A 23,454-nucleotide genomic window follows, 5' to 3' on the forward strand; every position below is an offset into this window, starting at 1 on the left:
GAAGCTCACTCTATCAAGGTACAGGTGCTTACCCACAGTTGCTAACTTTCCTATATGGAACACGGTATTTAATCGTTTTCTCCTCAAGGTAGATTTGCATTCCTTCGCGCGCGCTACAAAATTTAAATAGTCTGGCATTGACATTTAGGGAAATGAAGGCTTATAGGAAAGAGAGTATAATTTAATGTTTATTCAAAATAAATATAAGTTCCTACATGCCCAAGTGGAGGCTTTCGTGTAAACTCGAGATGGACCGTCGTTGCTAACGCTAAAACGATTTACAGAACTTTCTTCCTTGCTAGTTCCTTTTTCATTGCTGTTTAACATAGGCTTCTTAACATTTGTTTTATTTTTAAGCAATTCTAAACACATAATTACACTGTGATTTTTATGGCAAATTGCACATTTAATAGAACTCCTGCATTTATTTGCACAATGACCAGCCTTTAAACAACGAAAGCAGTGCCCTTTATCTTTTAAGAGTTTTTGCCTCTCTGAAAATGTCATTTTTTGAGTCTTAAAACAATTAATGAATCATGTTTTCCGCTGCAAAACACGCACTTCTTAGCGGAAGAATCAGTACTCATTAAACTCGCTGCCGTTGGTGGTCGATCGTGAGCAGTTTTAATAGATTTAATCCCACAGGTCACTTCGTTCTTCAAACCAAAACCAGCCATAGCTAAACTTAGCGTTCTTCTGATTCTACTTCTGATTTCAAAAATTTTAATAAACAGTTCAGTCTACATTTAGGGTCTGGACCATGGTCAGCATTTGCACTTCTTTGATAGGCTCTTAAAAAATTCTCAGGCAAGCAAGATTCAACTAAAGGATAAAGTAACGCAGCACTTTTATCTGTAGTGACGCCAAGGGTTTCCAGAGCCCGAATTTGTTGTTCCAAATTATCATATAATGCACATGAGTTATTACAGGAATTACTAGAACTTGCATTTCTCAGGACCAATTTCAACAATTCTCTCACATAAACTTCCACTTGCAAGTAGTTTCGACCAAAACGAGCCTTCAAACATTCTATGGCCTTGGGATAATTAGCACTTTCTGCTAATTATCCCAAGGCCATAGAATGTTTATTTATTAATGTATTAATGTAGAATAGTAGTTGTTAGAATGTTCATAGAATGTTTATTTATTAATACATTAATGTATTAATGTAGGGGGAAAACTTTCTATAACCTCCTTTGCACGCGAACCCTCAACAGTCGCTTGTAATAAATATTGAAATTTATCACTATCAGAAATCGTAGCATCTTTGTCAATTTTTTCAAATTTACTCCAAAAAAATAACCATTCCTTAATTTCGCCATCAAATGTTCGTAATTTAAGCTTTGGAAGTTTAAATGTAAGTTTACATATATTCTCATTAACAAATTCATTCAAAATTAAATTTGAAGTACTTACATTTTGTAGATTCTGAAGAATATCTTTCACTTTAGTTTCGATTCTAACGGCCTTGTCACGATAATCTTCAATAATAGCGAATTCTGTTTCAATTTCGTTTCCGGACAGTGTGCTAAGAAAACGTACGTGCGTATCTTCCAAACGTATTAACATTGAGCAGAGTTCCAAACGTTGAGCTTTCGAAACAGAAACATTAAGCTCCGACTGTAATTCAGAAGAATTTATGTCACTTTTCTTTCAAATTTCTTCTAAAACATTGAAGGCTTTTGTAAAAGCAGTTCTGTGAATCTTCTTTTCAATTTTAATAGCTTCTTTAGCTTCCATTTTTATACTTTAGAATTCCAAACTAACGTCTCTTATGTCCCACCGAGGGTACCACTAAAATATTCGCTTACGCGTCAAATTATTACGCTACCAGCGTATCAAGGACTCTAAAGAGAGTACTATATTCATTTTATTATTAGTATTCATTTATTTAATAAAACATTACTCAGGTATATAACATACAATTAATCTTCACTAAGCCTAACTAACTACAGAAAAATGTTTACCTAATTCTAAGAATTGCCCTGTTGCCACTCTCATGAAACCAAACTAACAATAATTATTAGTGGCCAAAAGGTAAAAGTAATAAATTTTGTAAAATTATAAGTATAAAATTAAAGTAAATACAAAATACAAACTACATTGTTTTGAAATCCAACAGGCTTATAAAGAAAGTATAATTTCTTTATAAGCCTGTTGGAAAGAGAGTATAATTTAATGGTTATTCAAAATAAATATAAGTCCCTACATGTCCAAGTGAAGGCTTTCGTGTAAACTCGAGATGGACCGTCTGTTAGTATTTCTTTTGAGTGAATAAAAGTTATTGTAACTCTTCTTTGGACTTATATTTTATATATTTTATAGTTGTAACACAACCAGCGAATAGTCTCTAGATCCTTCCTTAAGGTTCTAGTAGCCAAGACACATAAATTAACTAGAATTTTATACATTCAATGAAGATTATCAACGAGTTTACTACGTACATAGATGGAAACGGATGAAAATGATTTACAGATGTAGAGAAATTTACGTCTTTTGCATCGCCAGAATACAGTATTGCACACGTCTTTTATTTTAATGGCGGCGTTGGCTGCGTTTTCCACAAAACCAGTTCCGTTGAACAGCTAGCAGCGCCACCTGTCGCTCGTGAAATAAGAACCCCTACAATAACATCTCCTTTATTAAGCAGAATCGGTCAAATTCGACTATCGTAATTTCGTATTATTCATTGTGATTCTCTTTGCAATTTTTTTAATGTTGTATGAATATTTGTGCTTTTATTTTAGGTTTCTAGTTTCGTCATTTCATTCACTGTACATTATCGTAAGATTTCCCCAAAATGCAGTAACAGTGCAACTTTGCACTGTCACATTTTTGGGTACCTTTCCCTGTTATATAATTCATTTATGATGTGAATGCACAAACCTAAATTTAGCTACTCCCTTTGTATTTAGTTGTATTTAGTGGTAGTAAGGTACCTATTTAAATTCCATACGTATTATCTGCGAAGTTGGTAATGCTATTAATTTTCGCTCTGCCTTATTAACTAAGGATTTTCGTTATGTAGTTGTATATTGTTATATATACTTCTCTGCTTTAAATTACTAGCATATTTTACAACTACTCCACAATGTATATTTATGTATGTGAACTGCTGTATGGAGACACTAATTAATTTTATGTAATTTCGTTTGTTATTGTTAAGCGGCCTACCGGAGAAATGAAAGTAAACTTAGCTAGAATAGAGGAAACTATCTATATATATCGAGTCTCATTTGTGATGCGTAACAGGAATAGCTTTATGTGAGACACCTCAAAATCAGTAAACGATGCATTATCAAAAGAGTGATATGCTTGTTTAGAGAAGTATTTTGAAGAAGAAGGGAACAATAATATGCTACGTAAACACGGTTAAAATTATGTACTTTTTTCAGTCAGTCAATAATGATCACATTTGGAATATTTTACACTAGCAGCTTCGCTGCCAGCTTTCGTCTGGCTTTAAAATGTACCGGAAAAATGGCTGAAGGGAACACCAAACGTTAAATTTAAAAACTGCGTAGAATTTTACTCCGCAGGACAACTTCATAAAAAATAGTTATAATGTATAACAAAATTACAATGAAATAAGCAATATCCCTTAATACAAATATTAATTATACTAATAAATAAATTAACCAACTTCCTTTTGCAAAATCTTAAGAACTCAAATGGTATAAAAGAGGTTAAGAACTTTGTTTCCTAAAAAAATCACTCAAAGGTTTTCAATATCTTAAAAACAGTGAAAGGAGCAATAAATATCATAAAAGAATACAAAAAACAAAAAATTCTGAAAAGCAAAGTATAATTAATGATATTTTATCTTATATTTTCAAGAGAAAAAAATTACAATGAAATAAGCTATATCCCTTAATACAAATATTAATTATCCTAATAAAAAATATTAACCTATTTTCCGCTGAAGGAAAAAATCATGCAAAACTTTTCAATATCTTACGAACAGAACATGAAAGAAACTCAATAATGCCAATCTCTTAAAAACAGTGATATAAGAAATACAATGAAAAATTGTTGCCAAACCCATATTTCTAAAAGAATGAAACTATTCAAAATTATGCGATTTCATCACAAATCTAGCAACAACCATAAGAAAGGAAAACTGTTGCCAAAATCACATTTTTAAAGATGTGAGATGGGAGAAGTGTACTCGGTGTGTATTTAATTATGGCAAAGCACACTAGGGCTATCTGCCTAATGGTAGGGATGCCTTCGTGGAGGACTTTCTAAAGGAAACTGGCTCGTATACACGTTACACATGGGGAAAACCACGAAAACACCCATGCAGCCAGCCCGTTCGCGGGAATCGAACCTCGGACCGAACTGCCAGTGTTCAGCGACTTTACCGCTCGGCCGCTGGTGGTCTAGAAGTGTACTCGGAAGCTTCATATAAAGATTTTTTTAAAAATACAAAATATTATCATTTTCCAAAATTCTTTTGTAAAAGCAGTCGCAAGGATGAAAGTTTAACGGGCCCAAAAATCAAAGAAAATAAACTGGACGTTTTAAAAAATAAACATTTTTAGAAAAAATCCCGTTGAAAAGGTGTTAAGCTGCCTTTGTTAAGTAAATTCGTATTGAATCGATTTATTGAAACACGAAATTTATTTTAAGTTCGTAAAATAGCTAAGTGCCTACGTTTCATGACGATGTGAAAATGGAGTGTGTAGAGTAAAATCTCGCTTTCCTATAGCCCATTATGTCTCAAAATGACGGGATTTCGTCACAAAACACAAAATAAAAACAATTCTAATTCGAATTTCGAAAAAATCGCTTCGAAGTGCACTGGCTGTTGTCTACATGCACCTATGTACCAAATTTCGTAGCCGTGGGTCTATTAGCTTACGCGCAAACGCGAACGAAAGACACACACACAGACAGACTCTTTCTTTTATTATATGTTGAGATTTATCATTCAGCAGCAGACATTTATGAATTCTGTAAGTTCGTATGCCTTTTTTTCGTAAGGTCTTCGTTACATCAAGAAAACTCAAAGCAGAAATTAAAATCCATCAGTTAGAAATGTTTTCATTTTAATTAATGGCTTCTCTAATATATTGTTGCGTGCGTGCAGGTTCGTAATACATTAAATGCACACAGGCCCGAGCACACTTTAAACTACTAAAAATGTTAAACACAACGCTAAGTAAAGCGTACCTAAAGAGAAAGCTGACACGGAGGTACCTCAGTTCATTCCAAACTAACAAGTCCCAAAAACAATAACTAAACAACTGACAGCAGATGCTGTCCTTATATAGTTTTCAACTGTCCGTTGAGATATTTATAGTATTTTCTGCTTCTCGAAATTACTGGAAAGCGATATGGTTACAGCTAACATACGGTTACTGGATCGAAATACTGTTGCAGCTAACATAGTGGTCAATTACATTTATTCAGTTGGAATATTTATTATGGTGGTACAGAGACCGGACCCAAATGTTGCCATATGGTAGCCAAGTTTGGCGACTTTTGGAGATTTTCTCGCCAAAATCAGCAACAAAATAATTCGCCCAAACCGTTGTCTGCTTGCTGATATCTCGCCAATTTACCGGAATACCCATTTACACAATGTTAAATGGACTTGCCTCTGTATTTTGCCTTTTGCGGCATAGCTTCTCTCTTTAGATTTTTCGCGTTACATTACATAGAAAATACAATAATTTCACACATAATTGCACTGAAATTATCTATACATGTACAAAACTCGTAACAATATTTTAATATTTATTGTTTAGAAGTTTATAATGGCTGTTGATAATACATCGGTCTCAGTCAATGTTAATGAATTATAAGGCAACTAACTTTACATGTCTTTCGCACCAATATTGGAGTTACCAAATGCGTTAAAAATTTAAAGGAGTTAGTTTTGTTATCAGTGCTGCTATTTCGGATAATTTTGAAGAAAACTTAACAGAAAAAATAATGTGTTACTTGTGAGTTATATTTACAGGATTTTTCAGTCCTTTCAAACTTCTCGCCTATTTTTAAACCTTATAACACAATAAAAAACAGTCGAAAGTAGTAGGACAGGTTGGATTTTGTTTCCTACAAAGCATTTTTCCCCAAACCTATTTTGATTCAATTTGATTGCCAGACAATGAAAAAAAAATTAAGCACTTCCCATACATTGCAAGATTAGTCATTAAAAATTATATGCATTGTAAGTCTTTACAAATCATATAAGTTTGTTATTCATAGTATTCAAGATATTTCCATTAATTCTGAAACTCATTTAGTAAACGTAATTTTTAATAATGTTTAAAAAGTTAAATATTTACTTTAATAAAGAAATTATGCAACTCTTATAATAAGGAAAATTCAATTAAGATTTGAAAATACATCACAACAGAATCTAAAAGGATCAAATTTGCAAGCATAATGAAAAATAAACATGACCCTTAATTATTTTTTGCTATCGACCAAAGAAAATATTACACACTGGCATTTCCGGAAATAAACAAATAAATGCCTTTAAAACAAGAATGAAATTTAGTAACGTTTTTATTAATTATTCTTAAATAATTCAAGCCGAATATTTTCTGTGAACATTTAAAACTTTCTGTTAAAAGTTTCAGTGAAAAAAGATTTTATTTTGTATTCTCGAGAAATGTGCGTAACTCAAAGATTGATAGCATTATAAAACAGTAACATTTTCTTTTTCTTCTTCTATTATTTGAAGAATGCTTTACCAAATTTCCCAAAATTTCTTTTTTATGAGCTTCTGAGTTTATATGAATAGTCTCCTAGAAATAAAGTTTCGAACCTTAATTAATTTTAAGATTTATTATCATCTTATCGAGGCTGCTAAAATACTTTTCCTTTGTTTATTATTAATAATACTGAAGTATAATTGCCATTAATAATTTAAAAATACGACAGTTTTCTACGATGTGAAAGAATACTGAGAAATATTTTTATGAGTTTATTATCAAATACATTTTAATATTCCTTCAAAGGTTTTTTACCATAACTAATTAATACTTATTCTTGTAAAATTTATGTGTTCCATTATTTTTCAGATGCTTCATTTATTCTTTTAGAAAATACTATAGTATTGCATTTCGGAAAATAAAATCTTAAAGCGTGTGTTTAGCTTTAACCCTAGATTCTTTTCGTGAAAATCTTAGTTTTCAATTTTGAATATCATTTAATGAAGAATATATTTAATTTAATGTAGAATATATTTAATTTAATGTAGAATATATTTAATTAATTAAGCAGTTAAAAAATCTAAATTTCTGATGACAGACAGATTTGTTTTTATTTTATTTATTCTACATTTATTTTATTTTACTTCACATTTTATTTTTAAAGACAGATTAGTCATGCATTTTTGTAATTTTAATTATTTTTGTAGCCGTAATTAATTAAACCGTCTACGCTCCTGACGATATTTTTATTTCCATCATTTATACTAACTCTAATATATATCGAAAAAGGATCTTGTTACCACATCCTTCATCAATAAAACATAACTGATGAAGTAACATGTTACCCGATATTAGGTATGATATAAAACAATTTTGTTTTCATGCTGTCCAAGAAATACAACTCGAAAATAATTTTTATAATAGTTTTCCTATATCTGAAATTTCGTATGCAATTTTAACAAAATTTTCTGTTATGATATACAGTGTTCTACAGAACACAATATTATGTCTTAGACATTTATACACGCTATATAAAATTCTATTGCCAAATTCTGATTCCTTCAGACTTTCGTATCTTTACGTACCTTTGTATAATTTTCATTAGTTTCTACCCTTAATGCCTGCATGTAAGAACCATTTTAAAACATACTTCACACTATTAATCAAGGAACATTTTAAGCACATAAAAGTAATATAAAAGCCATGTAATTCATATCAGAAATATAGATAAGAAATACTCATAGATAAGAATACAAGATAGCTAATGCTTTAGATGACTAGATTTTACGCTCAACGAATCATAGCCAAACGTGTACAAGAACGATATAAAGTTAAATTACTCTGCTGTGTTATCATAGTGGACATAGAGAGATGAAAAATATAACTCTAATTAAAATGGTAGATATTTAGTATGAAGAGTTACTGAAAGAGTCCTATTGTAAAACAATTATTGAAACTTCACCAAAAGTTATATAAACATGTCAACTACTTTTTATTCAATTTAAATCATTCTCGTATTTAGAATATTCACTGATAATGACCAGTAAATTTAATATGCATAACTCTTGTAGTGCTTCTTCAGCCATTAAAATGTCAGTCTACAATCAAAGAGGCGAGCAGGAATTATACAACTAATCACCACTAACGGATACTGAATACTACGTATCTAGACAGAGGGATGCATTTTCAGAATGTGCATTTCTAGCAAAATGCATTATAATTAAGCAATATAAACACTTCTCCATTTGTTGATAAAAGGAAGCTGATTGACTGTTTTTCTGTGTTCTCATAACTGTGTAAAAAGAACGTGTAAGCGTAAAATAATTATCTTAAAAAGTCATTTGATATTTATACTCTTTAAAAAATATCTTAATAGAATACTACCAATGAATATGCTATTCTTGAATAATAGTAAGCAAAATAAATTATTTAGACAAAAGTGAATAAAAAGTCATATTAAGTACATTCTGATTTAATATCGCTTTCTTACATTAAATTCAAACGAATAAATTTTTAAAAAATTGTTATTTTTAATCAGTAATATTATCACCCTCGTTATCAACAACCTTTTGCCATTTAATGTGAAGATTTTCAATCCCGGATTCATAAAAATCAATTGGTTTTTGAGTAAAATATCTCGAGAGGACATTTTGGACATCATCCAAATTTTCAAATTTTTTGTCATTAAGAAAATGTTGTAGGGATCCAAATAAATGGAAATCCAGTGCTGCGATATCGGCCGAGTATGGTGGGTGAGTATGGCAGTACCTCCCACCCCAATTCATTAATTTTTTCCAGTGTTCGTCTTGCACAGTGCGGTCTTGCATTGTCGTGTTGCAGAATGACGCCTTTTCTGTTGACAATTGATATTTTTCGATTAAAGATTGGTTCACTCCACCTAATAATTGTTCACAATAAAGGTCAGCATTAACAGTTTGTCCAGGTTTCAACAATTCAAAATGAACAATTCCGCGAATACTCCATCAAACACCCAGAAGCGCCTTTTCGGGGTGTAAACCCTTTGTAACCCCTATTAAAACTGCCTTTTGAGTTTTGGATTATCATATAGGACTTATTTTTTGTCTCCAATAATCAAACGATAAAAAAAACGGTTCTGTATGGTGCCGTTGAAGCAATACGTTGCATGTGATGGATAGGTTGGCTTTGTTCTTTTCGGACAGATTATGGGAGGCTTAAACACCTGCTTTGCTTATTTTTCCATTCTGCTTTAAATGTTCTTGGATAGTCGACCAAGGTTCGTTAAAAGTGTTTGACATGGATTTGCTTCCACTTCTACCCTTAGCATGTTGTTGTCGACATGCGCAGAAACGACATTACTTTTCGGTCCCCCTATTACTTTTTATATTATTCTTAGAACAGCTTTCTCATATATGCATAAACATTTCCTTGTTTATGCATATATGTACCCTCGCTCCATTTCTACGAATTTTAATTAATGTCAGTGTCTGTATCATATATACACAAATACACTATCCGCCCCAGACATTATAATGGTTAGAGGAGCCTATTGCGGTACCGAAGGGAACGGGTTTGAATCCCAGAGAATGCATGGATGTTTGTAAATGTATAGTGTATTTGCGGCATGGGGCACTCTGAAGATATGTCGAGCCGAAAGTACTCTCGTGTGGTTTCGGGGAGGGGTAGTGGGATGAGAGACACCTCAGCTTATCCGCTGGGGTGATCTCCCTCAAATTAGTGTGGAAGTAGAAGTCTAACCTCCCTGGCAACCATTCTTCAATAAAATTCACAGAACAGACAACAACTTATACACTAAAAATGTACATATATCATCGTCACTGAGTTAGTGTGCAAGAAAATGTTAACAGAAAACTCTGTACTTAAGGTATAATGGCGATGAACATGCAAAATCCTTTTTGAACTTCCTTGTAATAAGTAAAGGAAGTATTGTAATTAGGAAAAATTCCGTGTATCATATTTCAACGAAAATATCCATTTTGATCGCTATCGAATGGAATTTTTTTGCTTTGCGTGACATCTGTATGTAAGGACAGAATAAAAGACTCTTTTTTCCCAAACAAATTATAAAACTGATTTAAAATGCATTCAGAAAAGATCTTTTTTTTTCGTGGCATCTGTACGTGCATATATATGTATGTATATCGCATAACTCAAAAATGAATAGCCTGAGAGCGTTGAAATTTTGTATAAGATCTTTTTTTTCGTGGCATCTGTACGTACGTACGTGCGTATGTATGTATGTATATCGCATAACTCAAAAATGAATAGCCTGAGAGCGTTGAAATTTTGTATAAGATCTTTTTTTTCGTGGCATCTGTACGTACGTACGTGCGTATGTATGTATGTATCTCGCATAACTCAAAAATGAATAGCCTCAGAGCGTTGAAATTTTGTATATGGGAATAGGTGTGTACTTCCCTTTTTTGGTTGCAATCAGCGGCCCCAAAAGTATATAAACATATGTATAACTATATCCACACTATTACTCGGTTCTTTATTCTTATATGTTTGCAAATTGTGTAATTTTTGCTTTGAAAATGATTGACTCGTGTTGTCCTTATCTTCCGGTTAAGGTTTTTATGCCTTTAATTAGCCTGCATGTTATAGTTCCAAGATTATCAACAATTTAAAATTTGTTTTATGTGCGGCTAAGAATAGTTTTTAGGAAAAATTCCGTGTATCATATATCACACCAAGCATATTTGTTTATATTTGAAACTTAGCAGAATAGTGGACTTGTTGCAGAAACTAAGCTTTTACTCTTTGGGAAGCACTTCTTAATTTTATTACTCAGCGCAAATTGTGCAAGCTGAGAATTGATTATTGATAATAGTTTTTAAATTTTTACATCGTTAGGACAATACAATTGACAATGTGTGGCGACGTGTTCGCACAGCAACATGCGGCAGAAAAAATGCGATATACCCAAGGTGAAAGTTATCTGCAGAATCATTTAGTTATTGTTTTATCCCTGTAGATTAATTAAGCTTCGATTCCCAAATTAGTAATTATTAACACGTTGAGCGTAGCGTCGGTCCGTGGGGACCAACAGAGAACTTTCCGTTAGGCCGGGGTCGGTCCACGGATATCGACAGCATCAGAGTTAAAAAGTAAATATAGTGATTTCAATGGAATTTATTAAATCTTATTTACAAATTATTTAACTATTTAATGGTCAGATGAAGTATTATCTTCCAGCGACAAAAACTGTAATACCCCCCGATGTTAATGTTTGGATGATAAAAATAACTGACCCAACGTATCACTATCTGCTTCTTTTCCAAGAATTTTCCGTATTATGGGGAATAAATGCTAACAAAAACAAACCCAAACTTTCTATTCTCAAATCATCTCTATAGTTCCGTGATTTTTCCTAACTAATCGTCTCGAGAAGGTCCCTTTTGCCCTTTGTACACGTTTGCATTAGCTGCACCATTGTCTCAGTGGACCAAACTCTATCTCATGTGGACACGACATGACTTCCTTGAAAAGGATATTAAATTATACACATTTTTTTGTGTATTTCTTTTAAACGTATATCCTTGAAATTCATTATAGATATATTTTTCTTTCAATTAATTCAGTTCAGTCTTCGCAGCAAGGCAAAAGTACTCAAACCTCAAAAAATCTTCATTAAAAATTGTAGAATACACAAAAACATAAAACACCAAATGCAGTAAAAATACTTGAACAAACAATTTTTGGTGAATCTTCGAATTATGGTAACTTGGCGATTTTTTGGCGAAAATTTGGCGACCAACCCTGCTACAGCAACCTGCTAGTTTTTTTTTTTTGGACGCCATTTTGTTTTCACGAATTAAAGGCATTTTTTTTTTTTTTCCCCACTCAACATTTTTTCTAACAATCTGCTAGCCGAATTACGCTTATGCTAGAACTTTTATGGAACAAAAGTGCTTAATAATGACGAAGATTAGGTGCGAAATTAAGAGAAAGTGCAAAATCGGCCACTGCTTGCAGCGTTTTTAAGAATTGCGCATACACGGTATCCATGTGCACGTCGACCTATTTTCACTTAAAATAACATCCCAGAATTACACAAAAATAGCATTGCGCACACTCTTAACTTTATCCATGTACACATTAACCTATTTTCACTTAAAAAGTCAAAGAAAATTTACACAAATCCAATTCTTCTTACTCTTGTAAAAAGTGCCAAACAAATAAGTGGACGATTCTGCACTTTAGCAGCGAAATTGTTTCTAAGTGCTTATTAGCTAAAATCACGATTGAAATTTTCCGGAAAATGTTACACGTCTCATGATCTCTCATTTCTCTGAGAGAAAATAATATGTGATTCGTACTGTGTACTTCTCAGATTGATACTAAAGTCCTAGCTAGTAACCAAAATGTCGCCAAACTATCTGTTACCATATTCCAAAGATTAGCCCAATTTTTTACAATTAAAATTAGAGTTTCTCTGCAAAAGCAAGCAATTCGGCCGGCGGAGAAAAAGGCAGATTTTTCAGTGCATAAAACGGAAAGTTTACGTTTGGTCACACTGTACAAAAAGGCACTAAAAGTGCAGGAATTGACTTAATTCAATGTTCTACTAAGATATTTCAAATATAAAAAAATTGTCGTTTGGTTAGGCTTAATGGCACTTAAACAGCTTTTTAATTATTGATAATTCTACAGCTATTGCATGCAGATTAAATAAAGGCATATAAAACCTTAACCGCAAGATAAGAACAACATAATTCAATCATTTTTTAAAGCAAAAAATGCGCAACTTACCAACATATAAGAATAAAAAAATTGAGCTAAACGAGGCAGGTAACAGAGTGGGTATACATATATATATATATATATATATATATATATATATATATATACTTTTGGTGGGGCCGACTGCAACCAAAAAGGGAGGTGCACAACTGTTATATCAGACCGATATAGAACATTTCAATGTTCTGAGGCCATTCATTTTTGAGTTACGTGAGATACACACATACATACTGTTACGAATTTGGTATTTAAAAAGCTAATGTTAGTTCAATTAGAAATTAAATGGTTTTATTTCTCGCGCAGTGCAGCGCGTGACGAATATTAAAAGAAAGCTAAGCCGGAAAATTGAAAATACAAGAGCGCGTGCATTAAATAAATAAATATCTCTTTTTGATTTCGAGAAAGTACTGGAAAATTCTAGCGCGTGATTTTAAAATCTTATAAAAGGAGGAAAACATCTCAGTTTGTAGTAGTTGCTTAGTTTGTTGTTGTTTAGAAAACTACTGTTGTTGATTGTAGCGAATTCGCGGATTAGCGTTCTTTAGCTGTTTTGAATTACGTTCTATTGACATTTGAGTAGTTAAAAGAAAACTACTGTGAGATATTGTAATACTGCATGATAATTTGAGAAAATTTAAGCATTTTTGTTGTGATAATAATAAATTTTTGTTCATTTTTCATCGGACTTGTGCATTCATTTCATAACGAACCCGTACGCACGCAACAATTTTTGGTGTCAGAAGTGGGATTTGAATGCCAATAACAAGAGCGATGGAAGAACAATTGAGACAGCTCATTAGTGCTTTTGCTGCATTCCAAGAAAAGATGGAAGCTGGCCAAGCATCATTTAAGGAAGAAATGAAATTGGGCCAGGAATCCGTTAAGGACGAAATGAAAGCCGTTCAAGCTGGTCAAGAAGAAATGAAAAGAGAAATTACTTGCATAATAGAAAATAAATTTGAAGCTATGGAAGGCAGAATTGACGCAGTTGAAAATAAAGTTGGACATATTGAAGAAAGAGTTTCTTCTGTAAAAGAACAAATTGATGAGAGAGTTTCTGCAGTTTCCAAAGAAATGGATACTTTAAAGAAATTCGTAGCGTCAGCAGGGAGCAGGAGTGATGATTTTAAATTCTTACCAATGCCTGCTCGTCCACCTCTGAAGCTATCCACATATGATGGGAAGACCTCCTGGCAGGTGTATAAGACACAATTTTCTATCGTGGCGGATGCGAATGGATGGGATTCCCAAGCTAAGGCCTGTCATCTCGCCGCTTCTCTAAGAGCCGACGCAGCGGATATCCTTCAGACTCTTCCCGAAAACAAAAGGTTAGATTTCGAAGCTCTGTCCGGCGCCTTGGAGTTGCGCTTTGGGGAGAAGTGTTTAAAAGACTACAGCAGGCTCCAATTAAAATCTCGTCAACAGAAGCCTACCGAAACACTTCAGGAGCTCGCCGCGGATGTTGAAAGGCTGTCCCATCTCGCCTTTTCGGAATGCCCGACAGAAACAAGGGAAATCCTGTCCTTGCAATACTTTATCGACGGCATCCGAGATACTGAAATACAGAAAGCTCTACGAATGGCGGATGTAAAAGATTTAAAAAGTGCTCTAGTGTACGCCATGAAATTTGAGGCAGCCCAGCAAGCCACTCGTCGAGACCGCCACTCAGTCAGAGCTGCTCAAGTCCAGGAGACAGGGGATCAAGTCACCGCTCGACTTGACGATTTAACTAGACAACTGAACGCCTTGAGACGGAATATTGGTGAGAAGAAACCGACCGTTAAGTGCTGGAACTGCGGTGCTGAAGGACACATACGACGAAACTGCAAAACACCCCAGGGTACTGATGTTAAGACCGCTTCTAACAAGCAGCAGGGAAACTAAGTAGTGGCCATCTCGCGGGGCGGAGGTTGCCAGATAATGAAAAGCCCCCGTTTAAAGCGCTTCAGATTTCTGCAGTGAGAGGCGGCAGTAATGGACTTTTCATAATAGGACATATTAATGGAGTTCCGTGCAATATGACTATAGATACAGGAGCCAACGTCACCATCATCCGAAAAGATTTGGCTCAACAACTAGGAAACAAACTTATCTGGACGCCGCCCTGCGTTACCCTCCAGACTGTGTCCGGTGAGAAGATCGACATCGACGGAAAAGTAAATGTTAACATCACGTTTGGAAGTGCCGCTTACCATCACACGGCATATGTAGCAGAAATCACTGATTCTTGCATACTCGGATTGGACTTTCTAAGGAAATACAATTTTTCCTTGGATTTTAAAAATAACGAATTGCATTCTACATCTGAGGACATAATGTTATTTCTCGTTAATGATGAAGAAGTTAAATCTGTCCATAAAATCATAGCACAAGACTATATTACAATACCGGCAAGAACAGAAATTTTACTTCCTGGATCCATAGCCGAAAATAGAAATTTCCGCTACAGCATCATAGAATATCCCAATAACTGTAATATCCCAAAAGGAGTATTAGTAGCCTCAACACTCGTCGACCTATCCAGAACGGTTATCCCGGTGAGAGTCGCCAATGTAACTGAAAAGTCGAGAGTTATTAAGAAAGGTGAAGTGGTTGCAACATGTACTCCAGTAACCAGCGTTGAAAAAAAGAGTAACATCCCAGAATCCGTGTCCTCAGAGAGCATTACATCGGAGTTATTGCAGAATGCACAATTAAACGATAAAGAGAAAAATGCTGCCGATCGCGTCATTAAAGATCTTCAAGTTGTTTTCTCCCGCTCGTCTTCTGACGTGGGTCGAACTAGTTTGACACAACATAGAATAGATACTGGCGATCATCCCCCGATCAAGCAACATCCAAGACGTCTACCGTTTGCTAAACAGGAAGAGGTGCGAACACTGTTAAAAGATATGGAAGAAGGCGATGTCATCGAGCCTTCAGCGAGTCCATGGGCATCTCCCATCGTTCTCGTCAGAAAGAAAGACGGCTCAACAAGATTTTGCGTTGACTATCGCCGGTTGAATGAGGTTACGAAGAAAGACAGTTACCCTCTTCCTAGAATTGATGACATTCTAGACACTCTTTCTGGAAGCAAGTGGTTCTCAACACTTGATTTAAAGAGTGGGTATTGGCAGGCAGAAATCCATCCTGATGACCGAGAAAAGACGGCATTTACTACGGGACAAGGACTTTGGCAGTTCAAAGTGATGCCGTTTGGACTGTGTAATGCGCCGGCAACATTCGAACATCTTATGGAGACTGTTTTGAAAGGCCTTTCTTACGAAGCCTGTCTGATATACCTGGACGATATCATCATCGTCGGAAAGAGTTTTGAAGAGCATCTAGAAAATCTTAGAAAGGTGCTTCAGAAACTGAAAGAGGCCAATCTGAAGCTGACTCCCGCTAAATGCAAATTGTTTCGAAAGGAAGTGACTTACCTGGGACATGTCATCTCTGCAGAAGGTGTGCGCACGGATCCTGAAAAGGTATCAGCGGTTAAATCCTGGACGCGTCCCGAAAATGTCCATCAGCTGAGAAGCTTCCTAGGGCTTTGCACCTACTATAGGAGATTCGTGAAGAACTTTTCTTCCGTCGCAAGACCACTTCACAAGCTGACAGAGAGCAAGCAAAGATTCTTGTGGACAAAGGAATGCGAGGATGCATTTAACAACTTAAAGGAAGCTTTAACATCTGCTCCAATCCTGACGTATCCTCAGCTCGACAGACCATTTATTCTCGACACCGACGCGAGCAATGAAAGTGTCGGTGCTGTTTTGTCCCAAGAAATAGACGGCCAAGAACGTGTAGTAGCTTACTGGAGCAAGTGCCTGTCTAAACCGGAGAGGAATTACTGTGTCACAAGGAAAGAGTTGCTCGCCATAGTCAAAGCTGTAGAACATTTCCATCATTATCTATACGGGAGAAAATTCCTCCTCCGCACGGACCATGCCTCATTGGCGTGGCTTTTAAATTTCAAAAATCCTGAGGGTCAAATAGCCAGGTGGATACAGAGACTCCAAGAATATGACATCACTATCCGTCATCGTAAGGGATCATCACACGGAAACGCCGACGCCCTGTCTAGAAGACCTTGCCAAGAAAACTGCCGATATTGTTCCAGGGTGGAAGCGAAATACGAGCTGCTGACTCCGGTCGCAAGACAAATTACAACATCAACATCGGCTGCTCGAGACCCGTGGAGTGATGATGAAGTCAGGAAAGACCAGCTGGAAGACCGCGACATTAAACCCATACTTGATTTAATAGAGTCATCAAACAGAAAACCTACATGGCAGGACATTTCTATCTGTAGTCCTACAACAAAACAATACTGGGCACTCTGGGATTCACTTCACATTCGAAACGGCGTCTTATACCGGAAATTCGAGTCGGATGATGGGAAGACGTTCCGATGGCAACTTATACTTCCGAGATCCCGGATTCCTGATGTCCTCAAAGAACTACATAACAGCCCTACAGGAGGTCACTTTGGAATTATGAAGACCTTACAGAGAGTTCGTGAGCGCTTTTACTGGAATAATGCAAAGAATGACGTGCAAAAGTGGTGCCGATCTTGCGATGCCTGTGCAGGTCGGAAAGGACCGAGGAAACGCAGCCGAGGCAGACGGCAACGTTACAACGTAGGTGCGCCTTTTGAACGTATCGCCTTTGACATCCTGGGACCTCTGAACTGCTGATGGCAACAAATACATACTCGTTGTCATTGATTACTTCACCAAGTGGCCTGAAGCTTATCCTATTCCTGATCAAGAGGCAGTCACAGTAGCTGAGGTAATGATACAGCACTGGATTTCCAGGTTCGGAGTGCCTCTTCAGTTACATTCCGATCAGGGAAGGAATTTTGCCTCGGCATTAATCAAAGAACTATGCAAACTACTTGGCATTGACAAAACTCAAACGACGCCATTGCATCCCCAGTCGGACGGCATGGTAGAGAGGTTCAATCGAACCATCCTTAATAACCTCTCATTAGTGGTTTCCAGAAACCAACAGGACTGGGACAAGAAATTACCACTCTTTTTACTGGCTTACCGCAGTGCTGTCCACGAGACTACCGGCTATTCTCCATCACAGATGGTCTTCGGTCTTGACCTTCGTCTGCCTTGTGATCTATTGTTTGGCCGCCCTCCGGATGCTCCTTCATCGTCTGAGGAATATATTCAAGATCTCCAGGCCCGGTTTGAAGTGATGCACAATTTTGCACGAGAGCGAGTCAACTTGGCGACGGAGAAAATGAAGACCCGATACGACACAAGAGCTACTGAACATCAATTCCACGAAGGAGACAAGGTGTGGTTGTGGAATCCGACTCGACGGAAAGGACTTTGTCCGAAATTACAGTCACCTTGGGATGGGCCGTACACAGTCCTAAACAGGCTGAATGACGTCGTGGTTCGGATTCGTAAGTCTTCGAACTCTAAACCTAAAGTCGTTCATTACGACAGGTTAGCTCATTACTATGGCCATAGTACATAATGTAAATAATTGTAAATAGTATAAGACCATGGTCCATTTTTGTTTTTAAATGTGTATTTGATTTGTATTTGATAGCATTTGATTTGTTTTATGTATTGCATTTATTGATCATGTTGTTTATTATTGTAATGTAATGCTTATTAATGCATTTATGCCACAGTTGTAAGTTTTGCTTCCTGTCCAGGGATCGTACTGCCCGGGACGTGCAGTCCTTGGGAAGGGGGCAGTGTTACGAATTTGGTATTTAAAAAGCTAATGTTAGTTCAATTAGAAATTAAATGGTTTTATTTCTCGCGCAGTGCAGCGCGTGACGAATATTAAAAGAAAGCTAAGCCGGAAAATTGAAAATACAAGAGCGCGTGCATTAAATAAATAAATATCTCTTTTTGATTTCGAGAAAGTACTGGAAAATTCTAGCGCGTGATTTTAAAATCTTATAAAAGGAGGAAAACATCTCAGTTTGTAGTAGTTGCTTAGTTTGTTGTTGTTTAGAAAACTACTGTTGTTGATTGTAGCGAATTCGCGGATTAGCGTTCTTTAGCTGTTTTGAATTACGTTCTATTGACATTTGAGTAGTTAAAAGAAAACTACTGTGAGATATTGTAATACTGCATGATAATTTGAGAAAATTTAAACATTTTTGTTGTGATAATAATAAATTTTTGTTCATTTTTCATCGGACTTGTGCATTCGTTTCATAACGAACCCGTACGCACGCAACAATACGTACGTAGAGACCCCACTAAAAAAATCTCTTTTGAATCGATTTTAGATCTACTTTTCAATCGGTTGTGCGGAGAAAAGTCCTTTATTCTATCCGTACGTGAAGATATGCAAAAACATTGTTTAAATAGACTCCAGAGCGGTCCAAATGAATATTTTCGTTGAAATGTGATATCCTAAGTTTCTCGGGATTGCAATACTTACTTGGTACAAATACCTTTCTCCCGTTTTATTAATTTTCGTCTCTAACTTTACATTACATTCGTTAGGCTTTTATATACCTTTTTCACATTTATGATACCTTTGCTTGGTACAAAAATTAGTAAAAAAAAGGTGAAACAAAGTTTATCGTCGGTTCATTTTCCCAGTACTTGTTCGCTGCCGGCTGAACCGAAATGACAGCAATATGGGGGCTGTATTCAGCGTGTTAATGAATAATGCATTATGCAAGTGTCTGCATCATCCGCATTGTGGAAGTAACATATGAGGAGGGACTGATTTTAAAATTACCCTGTTTAGAGAAGTTTATTTTAAGCAGTGATTTTTGTAGATTAGAAAGTGGAAATAATCAAATTAAAAAACACAGCCGAGGAACTATTGCAAAATAAAGTTAAAATATTTTTGATTTACATATTTTTTATTTTGCATACTTATGATATGATGCTGTATTTTAGGAACTAACAATATTTCAAATGGCGTGAATTTATCAGAACTACCCTATTACGTAACGTTAAAAGTATACTAAGATATGTACAGTGCAAAAAAAAAGGGGGGGGGCAATTCTATATCTCCCGTTCTACTGGGCCGATTGACGAAATTCAAATTGCGTTTTTCATGTATCGAAAGCGAGTAGGATGTATATTAGATTTATATATATAGCACTGTTCTAACATAGGTATTTTGACCCAAAATCGGACGTTTTCTGAAATAACGTATCCTTCTTTTCCCATATATCGATTCTATGTCTCAAATTATACCAAAATATTAAATTTTGTAATTTTTGGTGAGAAATTTATCGAGAAATTTAAAAATTTATATTAGCGTACTTTCTCACTTTGCGCCAAGAATAATTCACTTGACGGAATTCTTAATTTATAGTAACTTACCTGCTTTCCTTTTTTCTTTCATTGATGCACGAAAGAAAAAAATGTCCATCATTCATTCTTTGAAATAATTTTAACAAAAGTGCGTAAACCACGCTTTCGTTATTATCGCTTATATTAAATACGCCAAATTTCAAAACGCGCTAAAATGTAAATTCACGTTTATCATAAGAAAGTTTCATGAAAAAACTGTAATTTTTTGGAGGTATGCTAAATAATACATATACTTTAAGAAGACATTAAAACTTTTATGGGTTATAATGCAAAATGTTTTTCGAAAAATTTATAAAAATTATTTTAAAATACAAATTTTATAAATAAATCATATAAAATCGGCGAATTTTATTTGGAATCAACCTGAATTTCAAATTCTGGAAGAAGAAATCAAGTAAGTTTAATAAAAAAGAGATATTAATAAATATATATCAGAGTCAATTAACACGTTTCTCAAATTTTGAGAGCTAATTTTTTAAAAACTACCTGTGCGATTTTTACAAAACTTGGCAGTTTGGCAGAATTTGAGTCGTAGAATCTAAATATATAAACAAATTGGCATGTCATTTCAGGAAATGTCCGATTTTATGTCAAAATACCTATATTAGAACAGTGCTATATCTAATATATATCCGTAGTAGCGCTTTCGAGACATGTAAAACGCAATTTGTATTTTAACTATCGGCCCAATAAAACGGGAGATATAGAATTGTCTTTACCCCCTTTTTCCCCGCAGTTTTTTCCCCGCTAGCTAAATGTACCTTTTATACGATGTTCATTTTGGTGATGAATTATAATTTTGGTAAACTCAGATGCATATTTAGCAAATTTATTCTAGAGGCATTAGGTTATTTAGAAGACGGAGGGATAAAAATTACCAACGCCTTCGCCGGGAATCGAACCACGTATCTCTCCATTACGCGCTGAGCGTGCAGACCACTACACCACGAAGTCTCGCTAAGAAGGCTGTAGAAATACCTTAAAAATTATATACATTTTTAACCAATTTAATAATATAATATATTTTCATTGATATATATATTAAATAATGAGCAATACATTTAATGCTAAGCAACCAAATTAAAATAATGACACATAGAAAATAAAAAGCATAATAATAATAAAGGTTTTGATTTGAGGAAAAGATATCGTAAATATCATACCTTTTCTTATACTAAAAGGAAACCAAGAGATTTATGCATTTAAGGTCTTATTTAAAATTCACTTGAGGAAAATGAGTTATTTCGGTTATTACATCAAAGAACTAAATAATTACGGCATTTCTTTAAATAATGGCATTCTTCTTTTATTCGACTCTGTCCATTTTAATCACCGTCTGCGATTTTTAAACGTGGATTCTTAATGATCTCCTTCGGTCTCAGAACAAATTAAAACTATTGTAAAAGCTTTAAACATTTTGTAAGCAATTTAAAAATAATTTTCGTCTCTAACATTGCATTACGTTTTATCCGCCTTTTTCACATTTATAATTGTCCTCTGTTCATGTATTTAGTTAATATTTTTCTCTGTTATTGATTAATTATTCTCTTAGGAGTAATATTTCTCAGTAAAGTAAAACACAAGTAATGACGGAAGTTATCGTAGCACATAAGATGAAGATGGGTTTTATTAATTAAATGTTAGAGAGCTTCAAGAGGAAAATTACCGGTGTTTTTGCTGATTTCCTTCTTTAACGGAAGAGGACACATAATCCACATTACCTTTCACCTGCGTGCTCAATTAATGGAAAAGGAAGTACTCTGATATGCGCCCTCAAGTCGCCAAATTTCTCGCCAAACATTTTTGGCGAGAACTTCACGCTGCCATATTACTATCTAAATTTTTTGTCTATTTCGAACTTTAAGCCTAAAATGTCTCCAAAAACGCGGTTTTCGCACATGCAAAAACTACGTTTTGAACACACGATTTAAGGTAAAAATGCGAAACAAAAACAAAAAATTTAGATAGCAAAAACGTAAAGTTTCTAACCAAAAATATCTGACAAGAATCCATGTACACAGCGACATGTTTTAACTTTAAAAAAAACCTACGAATGGCACAATGTAGGCAACGAACAAATCTACTAACTACGCACACCTCGCTTTTAATAAATTAACATAACAACAATAAATTTCAAAGAATACCATGTACACAGCATCCTGTTTAAACTTAAACATCTACGAATTGCACAATTTAGGCAAGGAACGAATCTACGATCTACGCATACCTGGCTTTAATAAAATAACATAATAACAATAAATTTCAAATAATACCATGTACACAGCGTTCTGTTTCACAAACAACAAGAACGACAGAAATTCATACTAAATAACCAATGAACATAACTTTCCACAAAATAAGAACAAGAATAAAATAGAATGCACTTACCATGAATGAGTGCTTTTTCGAGCAGCAAAAATACCAATTTCATACCGCCTTTAACACGCCGCCACGTAATCACTATCGTATTTACATGACAGCCAGACAGACTTCAGAAAATTCATACTATGATTCACAAATAAAGAAAATCACAAATCCCTACTTCTATCATGCACAGCCATTAAAAATAATCTCTCAGACCCTCTTTCCACACCTCCAAATACCCACTACCCCTCAACAGGATTTCCACAATGATATTTCCTTTTGCCGAACTTCAATTCATCAACTTCTACCATTTTATCTTTCCCTCCCATCTTCTCAGACACAGACGCGAATCAAGGAGCTCCAGCGAAAGATTGTTCAACGTCAACAGGATTGCCCATAGAACACGCAATCGCGCCAAAAACCAGCGCAGAACACATATCGCCACATTTGGTGAAATTAGGGCGTATATCAGAGTTGTACCATGGAGGAAAAGTCTCCTGTATCTGAGATGGAGGTATTAATTTCCAAAAAACATATTTTAATGAAATTCGGACTCGTGTAACAAAAGTAAATATAAGAGGAAAATTAATCAGCATTTACAGCTCAGATAGAAAAAGAAGTTAGATTAAATGTTTGGCAGGAACCAAATCACATAGCAACCTGCTCAATAATATTCCTAATATCAGCTTCAAAACGTTATTTTACTTCCTTAAACATATTACACCATTGATTGTTTTTGGGGTACTTACGGAAAATCCCGTCGACCATTCTTGTCTATTAAAGAAAAGACGCCAAACTAAGCAATTTTTCGCCAAAAACGGAAAAGTCTTCTTCAGACACGCTGGGTTTGGTGTAACCTTGAATTACACGTGTAATTT

At 34.9% G+C, this 23,454-nt stretch overlaps 1 protein-coding gene across 1 annotated transcript in view; it reads right to left on the reverse strand.

The window, feature by feature from the left end:
• Positions 1-685: 685 nt before the first annotated feature.
• LOC118193337 (uncharacterized) overlaps positions 686-23,454 on the reverse strand; it is a 125,759-nt gene continuing 102,990 nt past the window's right edge. Inside the window, exon 2 of the mRNA XM_085827395.1 lies at positions 686-1,056. Coding sequence (XP_085683521.1) covers positions 686-1,056 — 371 coding nt within the window. The remainder of the gene's footprint in view (positions 1,057-23,454) is intronic.

Source organism: Stegodyphus dumicola, chromosome 12 (genome assembly GCF_044657685.1).
Source record: "Stegodyphus dumicola isolate Sdum_Otavi_A_Nest chromosome 12, ASM4465768v1".
NCBI classification, from domain to species: domain Eukaryota; kingdom Metazoa; phylum Arthropoda; class Arachnida; order Araneae; family Eresidae; genus Stegodyphus; species Stegodyphus dumicola.